We start from the raw sequence: 13,928 nt of genomic DNA, 5'->3' as shown, positions 1-13,928 counted from the left end.
AACATTCATTTACATTGTTGATTGTATAGAGCAGTGATTTTTAACCATCAGCACACTGCTCAGGTCCATGTGTTATCCTCGGGGACAGACAGATGGTATGTATATTGTGTGGATACAGCCCATACAACCCAGATTGTTTCATATGCAGCCTACAATGGTAAGTAGATTGAGAATCACTGGTAGAGTGGATAGTGGGTTATGCAACAGAACAACTAGCTGCTAGCAAAATTTGATAGGGAAATATATTGGGGAAGGGATGCATTTAATAAAGCAGAACTGCTTCCTGGTGATAAGAATACTAAATGCCTTGGTTAATACAAAAGTCTGCAACATAATGAAAATTTAGGGGCAGTATAAAAAACTGAATTCAGCAGCAAAAAGCCAACAAGATATAGTGGAGATAGTGAGCTGGAGAGTTTAGAGGAGCAGAGCCACCACATGATTCTAGGTTTATAAACATAATTCAGACTTAAACTGTTGTATAGAACACTGGGAATTGATCAGAGTAGCTCAGAATAGATGAAACTATTAGACTGAGGTGGAAGCTATATTTTAGCTTAGAACAAAAATCTTTAGCCCGCATTAGGAAACCAAAGTTTCAGATATGTTATTGGCCACAACGGTGAGTATAATACAAAATTTATAGAACATTTAATACTGAATTTTTCCTTGAAAAGGGAATTAAAGTGATTTATGTCAACAATTTTACCTACTGAAAAAATTACATATCTAGTAAAAAGAAAAGGAGGACTTGTGGCACCTTAGAGACTAACAAATTTGTTAGTCTCTAAGGTGCCACAAGTCCTCCTTTTCTTTTTGCGGATACAGACTAACACGGCTGCTACTCTGAAACCTATCATTATATCTAGTGATGCTTGTTCTCAGGGTTTTTATAAACTTAAAATTCCACAGAGTTGAGCCAAATTATATACACCATCTGTCAAAAGAAAGAAATTTAGCAGATTCTCTCTCACGTTACTGGGCCCTCTCAGAGGACAAAGTAATGAACATTTCTCCCCTACAACTGTGCTGATTATTTCAGGGCTATCAGTAATCTGAAAGGGATATTCTGCAAAATGGAAGTAGCTGGCAGGATTGAAGTTTGTTCAAGCTTCTAACAGGTTATAAAAATTAAAAAAAAAATTTTCTTTAGAACTATATTTTAAGATGTTTGATTTAACTGAATCTACCCAATTTTTCTCACTTTAAAGTCTTCCAGTAACATAATTTCAGATACTTGTTTAGCAGATTTTGTGAAAACAAATTGTTCCTTCTACCACTTCTATTAATATTTTCCATTATGTATCACATAAGAGTGGGAGAACATTATGCCAGAGTAATAATCCTAACTTCACACTCATTCAAGTCCAAATAATTCAGTCCCATTTTACAGAATATAGATTGATCCTTATGGAAAGTCCTTTGAAACTAGAGCATCTTCTTGTTACATTATCTTGCAGAATAACTGTAGGAACCCAGTCCTATGACCTACAGTGAGTTGTACATAGTTCTGATATATAATAAATTGCCTCTTTGCATTAGGGCATCTTTAAAAAGCCTGCAAAGTAAAGATGAGCTTTAATTTAGCATGAAATAATAGCTACATATAACTTATACTAAATAATAACAGATAGCGGTGCTCTAGAGCAAGCAGTATGTATTAGAGTAGAAATTTTATGTTTTTCAACAAAACCCTCACATTCCCCCTGGAAGGTCTTGCAATAAAAGCTACCACACTGAGTACCTTATTAAAAATAAGTGGATTAGAATATTCTAGTAACCCCTAGATATTTTAATGTTTATAAAAACTAAGCATTATAAGCATAGCCTCAAAACAGGGAGAGCATTAAACATGCTGATATAAACCTGTTAAAATCCCTGATGCTTTGGTGACATCTGAAATTGTTTAGCATCTGTTTAAGCCTTCTGTTATTCAAAGAAAATTTCAAAGCTTTAGAATCTTTGTTGCTTAAATGTTAGTTTGTTGCTATTTCCTAGTTAGTATATAAGATTTTAAAGTCAAATTTCACCCACTGGGTTAGATACTACAGCACACTGTCTGACAAAGGAAACAACTGGAAATTCAAAGGCCTTGTCTACACACAGACATTGTAGAGATTTAACTATACCTATAGCTTATGGGAAAGGAAAGAAGATATGCTAGTATAAGGCAACTTTACACCAATATAACTGCAGCCACATTAGGGGTTGTACCAGTATAATTATACAGCTGAAAAAAAAAATCTATTCGTAACTGGCAGTTATACTGGTACAAAAGCTGTGTATATACCAAGCCAAAGCGTCAGGGGAGAAGTGGAAGTAGTAAGCCCAAAATAAAGCATACAAGTTATCCAACAACACCTGGATATGATGCAGCATACATTCTTAAAGTGGTTGTAGTATAGCTATGAGTCACTAAAAAAATCAAAACTTTTAAATCAAGTTTCTTGGACTTAATTTTCATTCAAAACCCACCAGTCCCTCTGTTATGTCTTACTACAGAGATATTTTTTCATTTAGCTCAAGCTCTAAAAAGTTGTTATAGCCTATCTTGAGTAAAAGCAGTATTATATATTGTCATTCTAATCTCATTAGAAACATTGACAGAGAATCAGTGTAGTTTATTCTATTTTACAAATATTCCATTGGAGCAACTGGAATGCCACATCCATACAAAGAGCAATTAAAATGACTCAGTGATCTGACAATTCTTTTAGAAGGTGAGGGAAAGTAATCCAGATGAAGATCAAAGGGAAATTGGAAACAAAATGATCAAATATAAACTGCCCCCAACAGGGAAGGCTTCTGAGCAGTCCTGAAGATGATCAAAGTGATTCAATAGGACATCTTCAGTAAGGGACTTTTACGAGCAAAGAGAACTGACCAGCTGCAATTGTAGGGATATGGGAAAGGTAAGTAGTCCAGGGCCATCTTGTATTTATAACATTCAGTGTCTAGGAACCAGTTTAGTCAGCTTCAGTACTCATTGAAGACTTGAGAGGAGAAAGGGAGTAACAGCTTTCTCCCTGTAGAACTGCTTGGAATGCCGGCATACTTGTAATTCTGCTTTGCTGGAGGAAGTATAGTTTTAAAACCATGCATTAGTACATTTCAAATTATGGATAAAATAGCTATAATGCTCCTACGACAGTTCCACATTCTGATATGGAAAAAAAATCAAAGTTCCCACTTGGTTCATATCAAATGAAAAGTACGTACCTCATTTTTTTTTTTCTCTAAATGTATCTAAGTTATATAACTTGCTTTTCTGAAAGTTCTCTGACTACGTATTTTTGCTGAGTTAGAAATTACTGTGAAAAAAGTTAGGGAAGGTAAATTGTTATTTTTTCAAAATTCAAAAGTGCTTTCTGTTTACATTTGAAAAACCATGGATGTTTTGTCATCAAATCCAAGGGGATTTTTCATAATTAATATATACAAGCAAAATTGGCAAGATAAGTACAGGAAATGGGACTGTATTTCTGCCCAATAGTGAGAGTGGCGAGGTAAGGAACTTTATTAATAAATAGCTTTTACACAAGTTGTCCTTAAAAAAGATAAGTGAAGTTTTAATTTCATAAAAGGGCTGTTTTAAAATTGCAACTGGCTATTTTAACATGAAACATTTATCTACAATGAGCAGAAAGGGTATACAGCACTTCAATTTTAACCAAATATCAAAAGTACTAGACCACAGCAAGATACAGTACATTGTCTAGAGTACTTTAATGCAGTACTTCCACCTTTAGCAAGGACACTAAAGATTCAACGTACAGTAGAATCTCTATAATCCACACACTTAACATATCACAAAAATGATGAGATTTAATAGCTGAGCACTGTAGTGAGGTTTCAGAATTAAGACTTCATTTTTACAAAATACATAGTGTATTTTCTATTAAATTCACTCAAGACAGTAACAAAACTATAACCAAAGTGAACAAAGTACATTGTGGCGTATTAGCTTTTTTATTGCATTTATTCATTCACTTATGGGACCAATGCTGACCCCATAAACAGTTGGAACATGCTGTAATTCAAAGTTCAGTCATTTGCAATGGGTTTCAGTCAGTGTGAATTAGTGATATTTTGTTGTTCCCCACCCCCCATATCCACCATGTCAACTCTAATCTCAGAGAGCAAGACTTCAGTACAGAGATATACATATTTACACAATTATAATGCAAACTAAAAATGATCTTATTTGTGGATATTCTCTACAAAGAAATTGAAATCACGGTTTCTCATTAACTTAGAATAGCAATCCTTTGTCAATGTAATTTCAGAGCCGCCTGGAATCAGCATGAACGACCTGTGTAAGTCATCAACTCAAGTGAAAATCTCTGGCGTTTTTCATTTGTTTTTGACCATCACCAGTTACCTGCCTGGCATTTCATCTCCAAGTTATAACATTAGATGCTATATTTCTAGTACAATATATTGCTGTATCCACACTGGATGCATAAGAGGCATTTCATTGTACAGCTATTTAATAGGCTTACAAGCAAATATTGTGATACTTTGTAAAGAGTATTTTAAACACAATTTACTATTTTATCTTCTATCTCTGCATATTAGTTTAGAACAGTTTACATTGCTTACATTTGTCAACAATTCTTCAGACTTAGTGCTGAGGTGGAGAGGAGAGACTATTAAAAGGGTTAGAACATATCCAACAATGTGAAACAAGTGTAATAATGTTGAAGTATATTTTTCTGAATGTAGAGAAATTCAAAGCAGTTAAGGGTAAAGTTTTGTATCCTGTATATCCATGGGAAAAGGCTAAATGTGGACCTAGATACATTATTCTGTTTTCAATTTAAAATGTTTAGATGTAAAAAGTAGTGTCCATTGTTCAAATAAAACTTAGTGATAAGCTTTTGCATTACTGGAAACCGAGTATTACATAGTAATTGATATACCTGTAGTTACATAATATAGTAACTACAAACGGGTAAGTACTGAACAATTTTGTGGTTTAAAGCACTTCATTTAATAATGGAACTAAAGGGCTAAGCTTCAGATTAAAATTCTGAAGTGTTTACAACCAGTTACACCAAGTACTAACTGCATATGCAGGTGACTTAGCAAAACTTCACTTCTTGTATATTTAAAAAAAATCAAAACAGTCACTAGGAACCAGCGTTCGCTATCTTATACTGAATACATGTTGAATTCATTCATAGCTTATTAATGATTTTAAGCGCAACCATAAAATTAGTTAATTGTCAGCTGGTAAAACGGAACTGTAGCATTGGCTTTCAACAAAAATGATGTATAAACGTTCAAGTCTCTTATTTCTTCTAAAAAGGCAGAAGACTGTGCAAACAGTACACAAGCCATATTATGACACTTGCAGACAGACAAAGTGTATACTAGTGGTTTAATTGAAGAGTGATTTTTCACAGAGCTAAAAACAAAACAAGTAACCTCCAATTTTGTAACTAATCACAAGTACAATGCACAGAGAATCAGTGGTAACTATTTTATTGTTGGAATATAAAGGAAAGTTGGGATATCATAGTTTTACTCTTATTTATTGTGAAGACTGCATTCTCACCTGTAAAAGAAATATGGCATCACACACAAATACACTTCTTGGACTTCAGAACATGGCTGTTATTCTGAAAAGGTAATGGAAACAGTGATCCCTGTTTACTATTAAAATAACTTATGGTATTAAAGTTTAAAAAACAACTTACTAATTTTTCACTATAAGTTTTTATGAATTTCAGTTCTTAACTCACATTAATCTACGTAATCATTAAGTAACAGCTCTGCCTATATTACTGCATCAAGCCAATAAACATTTAAATGCACTTCACATCAAAAGATTATGTAAACTTTATTCTTTTTTCCTTCAGAAAGCTTGGGGTGCATTTCAGCAGTCAATCTGGTCACAATCAGCAAACTGAGGCCCAGACTCCTTTATTGCCTCATTGGTGATGCTCTCCTGTGGATGACCACACATGGTACTAAATTACCCATTCTAGTGAAGTGCCCTTTTAAGCAGCTTCCAATAAGGCCTACAGTTCAAGATAAACATGACAAAGCGTCACCTTTGTTTAGATTACTGATGGACTCTGACACAAGATAAAATAAAGTTATGTATATTTTGTTATACTTACAAGCAGCTCCAATCCTGAGTATTTATGGTATATCTAAACATACAAAAATGTATGTACATTTTTCTCCACTTTCTTGTAAACAGTTGTCAGTATACTGTTTTTAATCCCTTTATCTTTGAAACATGCAAATCATACATACAGTATAAATACACAAGGAAACAATTACACTCATTCAAAAGCTAAGCAACAAAAATGGTGGCTGCAGTATTCAAAATTTTAAATAATCAATGCTTGAGGCATCCTAGACACCTAAAAGCAGATGATCATTCTACTGTTCTTAGCTGCAGTTGTAGAAATACTGAGATTTTTGCACCTTCCATGCTATTACAGTATTTATAACACTATTGTATGTGGAGATAAAGACTTGTTTACTATACCTCTTCTTTTCAGTGAAGGATAAAGCAGCACTTACATATACTGAAACCATGGCAACAACAGCTGGTGTTGCTACTGCTAGATTAGGAAGTTTTCCATTCTAACAATTCTTAAATTAAAAAAGTAAAGAAAAGTGACCTAAACAATTGATTACATGTTCATTCCTTGGGCACTTAACAGCGAATCCAGCATGTCGAATGTATCTTTGTAGTCCATATGCTGGCTGTTTGTACTGTACTCGTGATTGGCATCAGGACCGTTCTCCACTGGCTTCTTGTCCAGTTTCACGAGGGTGCTGAGATGTCCGTAGCCCACCTGGTATGTGACAGGGGGAGGAGGGGGTAAGGGAAGGTTAAAAACAGAGTTGTGAGAGGATACATACTGCTTAACAGAGGAGGAAGAACTAGATGAACTACCTGAACTTTTGGAACTTTTGCTCAATTTGGAGTGGTGGTTGTGAGAAGCATCATTGCTGTGCAACTTCTTTCTTGAAGAGCCGGAACTAGAGGAATTACCATCACTACTCAGGCCAACAGGACTCCTCAAAGCAGTTGGTGTTATTCCATCAGTGCTATGTTTACTGCCGCCGCTACTACTGCCACCACTATGTGAATGCTTGTGACTGCTACTGTGATGGCGATTTGAAGAATGTTCTTTGTGCTTTTCTTTATGGTCTTTGCTAACATGTGGACTTGAGTGTTTGCTTTTTCCACTGCCCTCATCAGATGAGCTGTGTCTTTCTGAAGAAACTTTAATTTTCATTTTCAAATCTTCTTTACTGGAACTCTTTTCTGTAGGTGGGATTGGTATTCGCAGTTTGAGTGATCCACCCTTTTCTTTTTTATCAGACACATGTTTTTCTGGTTTCTCTGCATTTGCAACAGGAATTTTCATTTTAATAGGGGAAGTAACAGAACTGCTACTGGCTGCTTGTGGTTGGATGTGCTTTTTATGTTGCTGTTCTACTTGGGTAGCTACATAATGTTCCCTCACATCCAGTTCAAGGGTTTCTAGTTTGCGTTTCTCTCTGTATTTATCCAAGGACATTTTCTGAGGAATTACAGGAGCAGCAACCTGTCCATGGTGTTTGTTTCCTGACTTGTGAGCATAGTCTTGTTTACCAGTGGAATGCTCAGTAAGTTTGTCAGATCTGTGATGTAACCCAGAATGCAATTGTACAGAAGTTCCTGGCTGGAAGTTCAGATTGTACTGACTACCAGGTAATGTAGTTTCCTGTTTCTGAGAATATATTTGTTCGGTCCTTGTTTGTTCTTGATGTTGAGGCCATTCTTGGTGCGATGCCAAACTATATGAGGTACTTGGCATTCCTGTAGCTAATATTGCCAAGTTTTCAGGTGCATGACTGTGTTGAACAGACATACTTCCTGAGTTCAGAGGTACTGGTGCAGGAAAGGTCGACGTTGATGATTTTTGGAAGCTTGTATTGGCAGATACACCAGTAACGGTATCCACCAAAATGGAATTCTGGACCAAAGATGAACCAAGAAGAGAATTCTCAGATACCTGTCCATCCCCTTTCGGTTTCTTAGCAGCCTGATTAGCCTGTATGAAAAGGAAAGGTGTAAGGACAAACTTAGAAAGTACCTACAAATATACAGCTACCTAACATATCTCAAAACTGGATAAAATAAGGTGGATTTCATTGTTTCAATTTTAATTTTATTTTAATTTTATTTTATTTATTTTAAATGTAAGCTACCATAATAGGGAACTACAGAGGGACATACAATTATGAACATATTGCTAAGGAAAAGTTCAGGAAGTTTACAATCTTACTTTTAAGGTTTGTGGCAGTTATCATAGAATCATAGAATATCAGGGTTGGAAGGGACCTCAGGAGGTCATCTAGTCCAACCCCCTGCTCAAAGCAGGACCAATCCCCAATTTTTGCCCTGATCCCTAAATGGCTCCCTCAAGGATTGAACTCACAACCCTGGGTTTAGAAGGCCAATGCTCAAACTACTGAGCTATCCCTCCCCTCATATGTCCTATGACAAATTACTTAGGCAACAAGTTCTTACCCTCCAATTACGAATCCTCTTCAGTCGGCTAGGCGTTTTCTCTAGTATTTGCAGAAACTCATGTGTGAGCTCTGAGGAAAAAAACCAAAAGCCTCTTTTCATACTTGAATCAGTAACAGAATCTATGGGCTTGTCTACTCAGATAGTACAGGTAAGCCACGGTGTACATTTACAGAAACCCAGCTTGCCATGCAGTAACTGGCTGTGTGGACCCTGCTACTGCTGTACATCAAAATACACTACAGAACTTACCCTCTTGCATCTTTACAGTATTAGTGCACAACCTTAAATCTTAAACCTTAAAATATTAGTTCAGTTTAAAATTTAGTTTGAAGGGGCTAAGCATTTTATAAACCAAGCAGTTTAAAATCTAAAGGCTTATTCAGATTTAAACCTTATCTTACAAGCTTGGTCAGAAAGGCTGAACTGGTGACTCATAGCCTCCTGGAGGTGTTAGCCACTGTGGCAGCAGAGTAAATCATTCATTAGTGATACCCCAAGGGCTATAACTATTCCACCTCACAGGGTCCTAGAGCCTTGGCTCCACTGTGAGCCCAGAAGTCTACACTGTAATTAAAGAGCCCCCACAAGCCTGAGTGAGCTGGCATGAGCCAGCAGAGGATGTCTAACTGCAGTGTAGACATACTCCTAGAGGTCAGGACACAAGTAATCAATAATAGGTATGAAGGGGTGTAGTCTAGTGTGTGTGTGTGTGTGTGTGTGTGTGTGGGGGGGGGGGTTAGATCTAGAGACCTCCTGAGACAGCCCCCTCTTGAACAGATAGCCTGTGAGAGAGCGAGCAAGCACAGGAACTGAGGGAGTTTGGCTGCAGAGAGAGTTTGGCAGTGAAGGAGTCCAAGAGATTTAACAAATAGAAAGGCACCAAGTTCAAGAAAACTCATGAAATAAAGAAAACCCAATACACCTAACAAACATATCCAAAACTTAGCCAACAATAAGCCACCCCAAGAGTAAAAATGCAGGCAGAAAACCAGCAGAAGGGTGACAGCTACCCACGTTAGTGCACTAAGTGCAACGTGTATTACCACCTGCCTCACGGACAGGGGGCATACGTGTGCATGCAGTCCAAGCAACTCATGGCCCTGAGACAGAGTACATGCACTTGAAGCCAGAGTGGCTGAACTGGATAAGCAAAGAGAGAGACAGAGCTATACAGAGGGGACTTTCAGGGACATAGTGGAGTAGTCCTACCTCCTGTCCGAAAGCCCCTGTGCTGTTAAGGAGGATGAAAGTCTCAGGGCAGGAGAAATGATTCTGGGGCAGAGGGAAATGATCTCATAATTGGGACCCACCTTTCAGATGATGGCATGATATCCTCTCACATTGAGGATATCGCTCCGGAGGCAGGGAGTCAAGTTATTAGGAAGAGATAGGCAATAGTAATAGAGGACTTGATTATTTGAAATGTAGATAGTTGGCTTTGTGATGACTGAGAGAACTGCATGGTGAATTGCCTTCTGGGTCCAAAGGTAGCAGATCTCACGAAACATCTAGATAGTCTCATAGGTAGTACTGGGGAGGAGCCGGTGGTATATGTATCAAAATGACATAGGGAAAGGTTGGAAAGAGGTCCTGGAGGCCAAAGTTTAGGCAGCTGGGTAAGAGATTGAAGTCCAGGACCCCCATGGTAGAATTCACTGAAATGCTTCCAGTTCCAAGCACAGGGCAGTAAGACTGGCAGAACTGCAAGGTCTCAGTGCGTAGATGATACATTGGTACAGGGAAGAGGGATTTATTAGGAACTGGGGAACTTTTGGGGAAGGATTGGCCTATAAAGAAGGGATGGGCTTCACATTAACCAAAATGGAACCAGACTGTGGCATGTAAAATTGAAAAAGTTGTAGAGGATTGTTTAAACTGGGGAAAACCTGATGGGGTGGAGCAGTACATGGTTCAGGTGGAGACATCCCTTGGGGAGGCGGGGGGACGGGACACTTTATCTTAGTATAGAGGATAGGAAAGAAGTTGGTAAAATACAGGTGAGATGTAGTGAGGAACAGGCAAATGTATGAGTCCCATTTAAATATAACACACAAAGGCAAGCAACTGAATATTGACAAAATGTGCAAGTGATTATATACAAATTCTAGAACTCTAAATACTAAGATGGATGAACTACAGTGTCTGGGATTAAAGGAGGATATTGATATAATAGGCATCACAGAAACTTGGTGGGAAGAGAATAATCAGTAGGACACACTAATACCAGGGTATAAGATATATATAAAAAAAATAACAGATTAGGTCACGTTGCTGGGGGACTGGCATTATATATTAAACAAATCAGAGTAAAATAAGCTAAAAATCTTAAATGAAACAAAACTGTACCACAGAATCACTATGGATAGAAAATGAGTGCCTGGAGGGGGGAAAAAATGTATAGAAGTAGGAATATACACTTACCACCTAACCCGGATGGTAACAGTGAATGTGAAATGCTAAGGGAGGTTTAGAGAGGCTAGAAAACCAGAAAGTGCAATAATAATGGGTGAATTCAACTATCCTTATACTGACTGGATAAGTGTCACCTCATGGCAGGATGCAGAAATAAAATTTCTAGACACCATAAATGACTGCTTCTTGGAGCAATTAGTTCTGAAACCCACTAGGAGAGAGGCAATTCTTGATTTAGTCCAAAGTGAAGGACAGGTACTGGTCCAAGAGGTAACTAGAGCTCAACCACTTGGTAATAGGGACCAAAATGTAATTAAATGTAACAGGGAGGGGAGGAGAAATAATACTAAAAAGCCCACCATGGTAAAATGTAACTTTAAAAAGGGAACTACATAAAAATGAGGATGCTCGTTAGATGGAAATTAAAAGGAACTGTCAAAAGGGCTAAATACCTGCAAGCAGCATGGGAACTATTTAAAAACCACCACAATGGAAGCTCAGATGAGATGTATACACCAAATCAGGAAAGACATTAAAAGGTCCAAAAGAATGCCACCACAGCTCAAGAGCAGAGTACTGGGGGCCAACAGAAGCAAAAAGGCATCCTTTAAAATTTGGAAGACAAGATAATAGGAAGGAGCACAAACTCTGGCAGGTTAAGCATAAGAAGACAGGCCCAGAAAGAATTTGAGAAGCAATTTACTAAAAATGCAAAAACTAACAGTAAGAAATTCTTTTTAAGAACATCAGAAACAGGAAGCCTGCCAAATAGGCAATGGGGCCACCAGACAATGAAGTCGCTAAAGGAGCACTCAATGAATTCTTTGCATTAGTCTTCACTGAAAAGGATGGGGATGGAGGGATCAAAGCTATTCTTCTTGAGTGACAAGTACAGTCCCACATTGATGTGTCAATAGAATAGATTTTAGAACAAATTGATTATACAGTAATAAAATCACCAGGACCAGATGGCATTCACTCAAGAGTTCTGAAGGAACTCACATATGAAACTGCAGAACTACTAACTGTGGTTTGTAACCTATTGCTGAAATCAGCCTCTATATTAGATGACTGGAAGATAGCTAAGGTAAAACTGACTTTTTAAAAGGGCCCTAGAGGCAATCTTGGCAATTACAGGCTGGTGAACCTAATTTCAGTACAAGATAAATTGGTAGAAACAATAGTAAAGAACAGAATTATCAGACACACAAACACAATATGTTGGAGAAGAGTCAACATGCTTTTGTAAAGGGAAGTCATGCCCCGCCAATATATTAGAATTCTTTGAGAGTATCAACAAGCGTAGTGTACTTGGATTTTCAGAAAGCCCCGGACAAGGGGTCTTATCAAAGGCTCTTAAGGAAACTAAGCTGTCACAGAATAAGAGGGAAGATCCTCTCGTGGATCAGTAATGGGCTAAAAGACAGGAAATGAAGGGTAGGAATAAACGGCAAGTTTTCACACTGGAGAGAGGTAAACAGTAGGGTCCGCCACTGATCTGCACTGGGACCTGTGTCATTCAACATATTTATTAATGATCTGGAAATGGGAATGAAACGGCAAAGTTTGCAGATGATAATTATCTTGAATAATTTTTGTAAGTCCAAAGCTGACTGCAATGAGTTCTAGCAGAATCTCACAAAACTGGTGATGGGGCAACAAAATGGCAAATTAAATTCAATGTTGATAAGTGCAAAATAATGCATATTGGAAAAAATAATCCCAACTATACATATTTCATGATGTGCTCTAAATTAGCTGACACCCCTCAAGAAGAATCTTGGTGTCATTGTGGATACTTTCAGCTCAGTGCACAGCAGTGGGCAAAAAGGCTAACAATGTTAGGAGCTGGTAGGAAAGGGATACAAAATAAGACAAGTTTCAGAGTAGCAGCTGTGTTAGTCTGTATTCACAAAAAGAAAAGGAATACTTGTGGCACCTTAGAGACTAACCAATTTATTTGAGCATAAGCTTTCGTGAGCTACAGCTCACTTCATCGGATGCATTCAGTGGAAAACTCACGAAAGCTTATGCTCAAATAAATTGGTTAGTCTCTAAGGTACCACAAGTACTCCTTTTCTTTTTTTGAAAATAAGACAAGAAAATTTTACACGGTCACTACATAAATCCATGGTGCTCCCATACCTTGAATACTGTGTCCAGTTCTGGTCATCCTTATCTCAGAAAGGATTAGCGGAACTGGACTAGGTTCGAAGAAGTTCAACACAGAGGATCAAGGGGATAGAACAGCTTCCATATGAGCAGGGTTGTTCAGCTTAGAAAAGAGACCACTAAGGGTGGATATGATAGAGGTCTATTATATCATAAATGGAGTGGAAAAGTGTAGTGAGAAGTTTTTAACCCTTTCCCACAATACACAAGCCAAGGGTCACTCAAAGAAATTAAAAGGCAGCACTGTAATACAAACAAGATGAAGTACTTTTTCTCAGAACACACAATTAACTTGTGCAAGTCACTGACTTGGGATGTTGTATAACTGGCTTCAAAAAAGAACTAGATAAGTTCATGCAGGATACATCCATCAATGGCTATTAGCCAAGATGTCAGGAATGCAACCCCATGCTCAGGGTGCCCCATAACCTCTAACTACCAGAAGATGGGAATAGAAGATGGGATAGATCACTCAAAAATTGCCCTGTTCTGTACACTCTCCCTGGTGTTATGGTACTGGCCACTGTTGGAGGCAGGATTCTGTGTTAATGGACCATCAGTATGATCCAGGGTAACAGCTCTTATGTTCTTAATCTTTGCAGTACTAGGAACTGAACATAATTGACTTACGTATTTACATATTTTCATCAGAAAATTTGTTTGAAGTATGCTATATGCAGTTTTGAGGGCCCGAAGGAAGGATAAATGGGAAAGACTCTTACTGTTTCTCTCTAACTTCCTGGTATCCAGATCTGAAGTTGCACACATTATGAAAAACAGCCTGGGATGTTTGGGA

The 13,928-nt window shown here is 37.7% G+C and overlaps 1 protein-coding gene across 9 annotated transcripts in view; it reads right to left on the bottom strand.

The window, feature by feature from the left end:
* Window positions 1-3,542: 3,542 nt before the first annotated feature.
* The window catches only part of CCNT2 (cyclin T2), a 44,136-nt gene continuing 33,750 nt past the window's right edge, over window positions 3,543-13,928 (bottom strand). For 7 of the 9 annotated variants that reach the window (XM_077830603.1, XM_077830596.1, XM_077830598.1 and 4 more), the window contains 2 exons: window positions 8,546-8,616; window positions 3,543-8,066 (listed from right to left, as the gene is read on the bottom strand). In XM_077830603.1, the coding sequence (XP_077686729.1) occupies window positions 6,654-8,066; window positions 8,546-8,616 (1,484 nt within the window). In that variant the 3' untranslated portion in view covers window positions 3,543-6,653. The remainder of the gene's footprint in view (window positions 8,067-8,545; window positions 8,617-13,928) is intronic. The other 2 variants (XM_077830599.1, XM_077830600.1) reach the window with 1 other exon arrangement.

The sequence above is a fragment of the Eretmochelys imbricata genome, chromosome 11, assembly GCF_965152235.1.
Source record: "Eretmochelys imbricata isolate rEreImb1 chromosome 11, rEreImb1.hap1, whole genome shotgun sequence".
Lineage (NCBI taxonomy): Eukaryota > Metazoa > Chordata > Testudines > Cheloniidae > Eretmochelys > Eretmochelys imbricata.
This window is presented reverse-complemented; position numbering and strand designations above follow the sequence as displayed.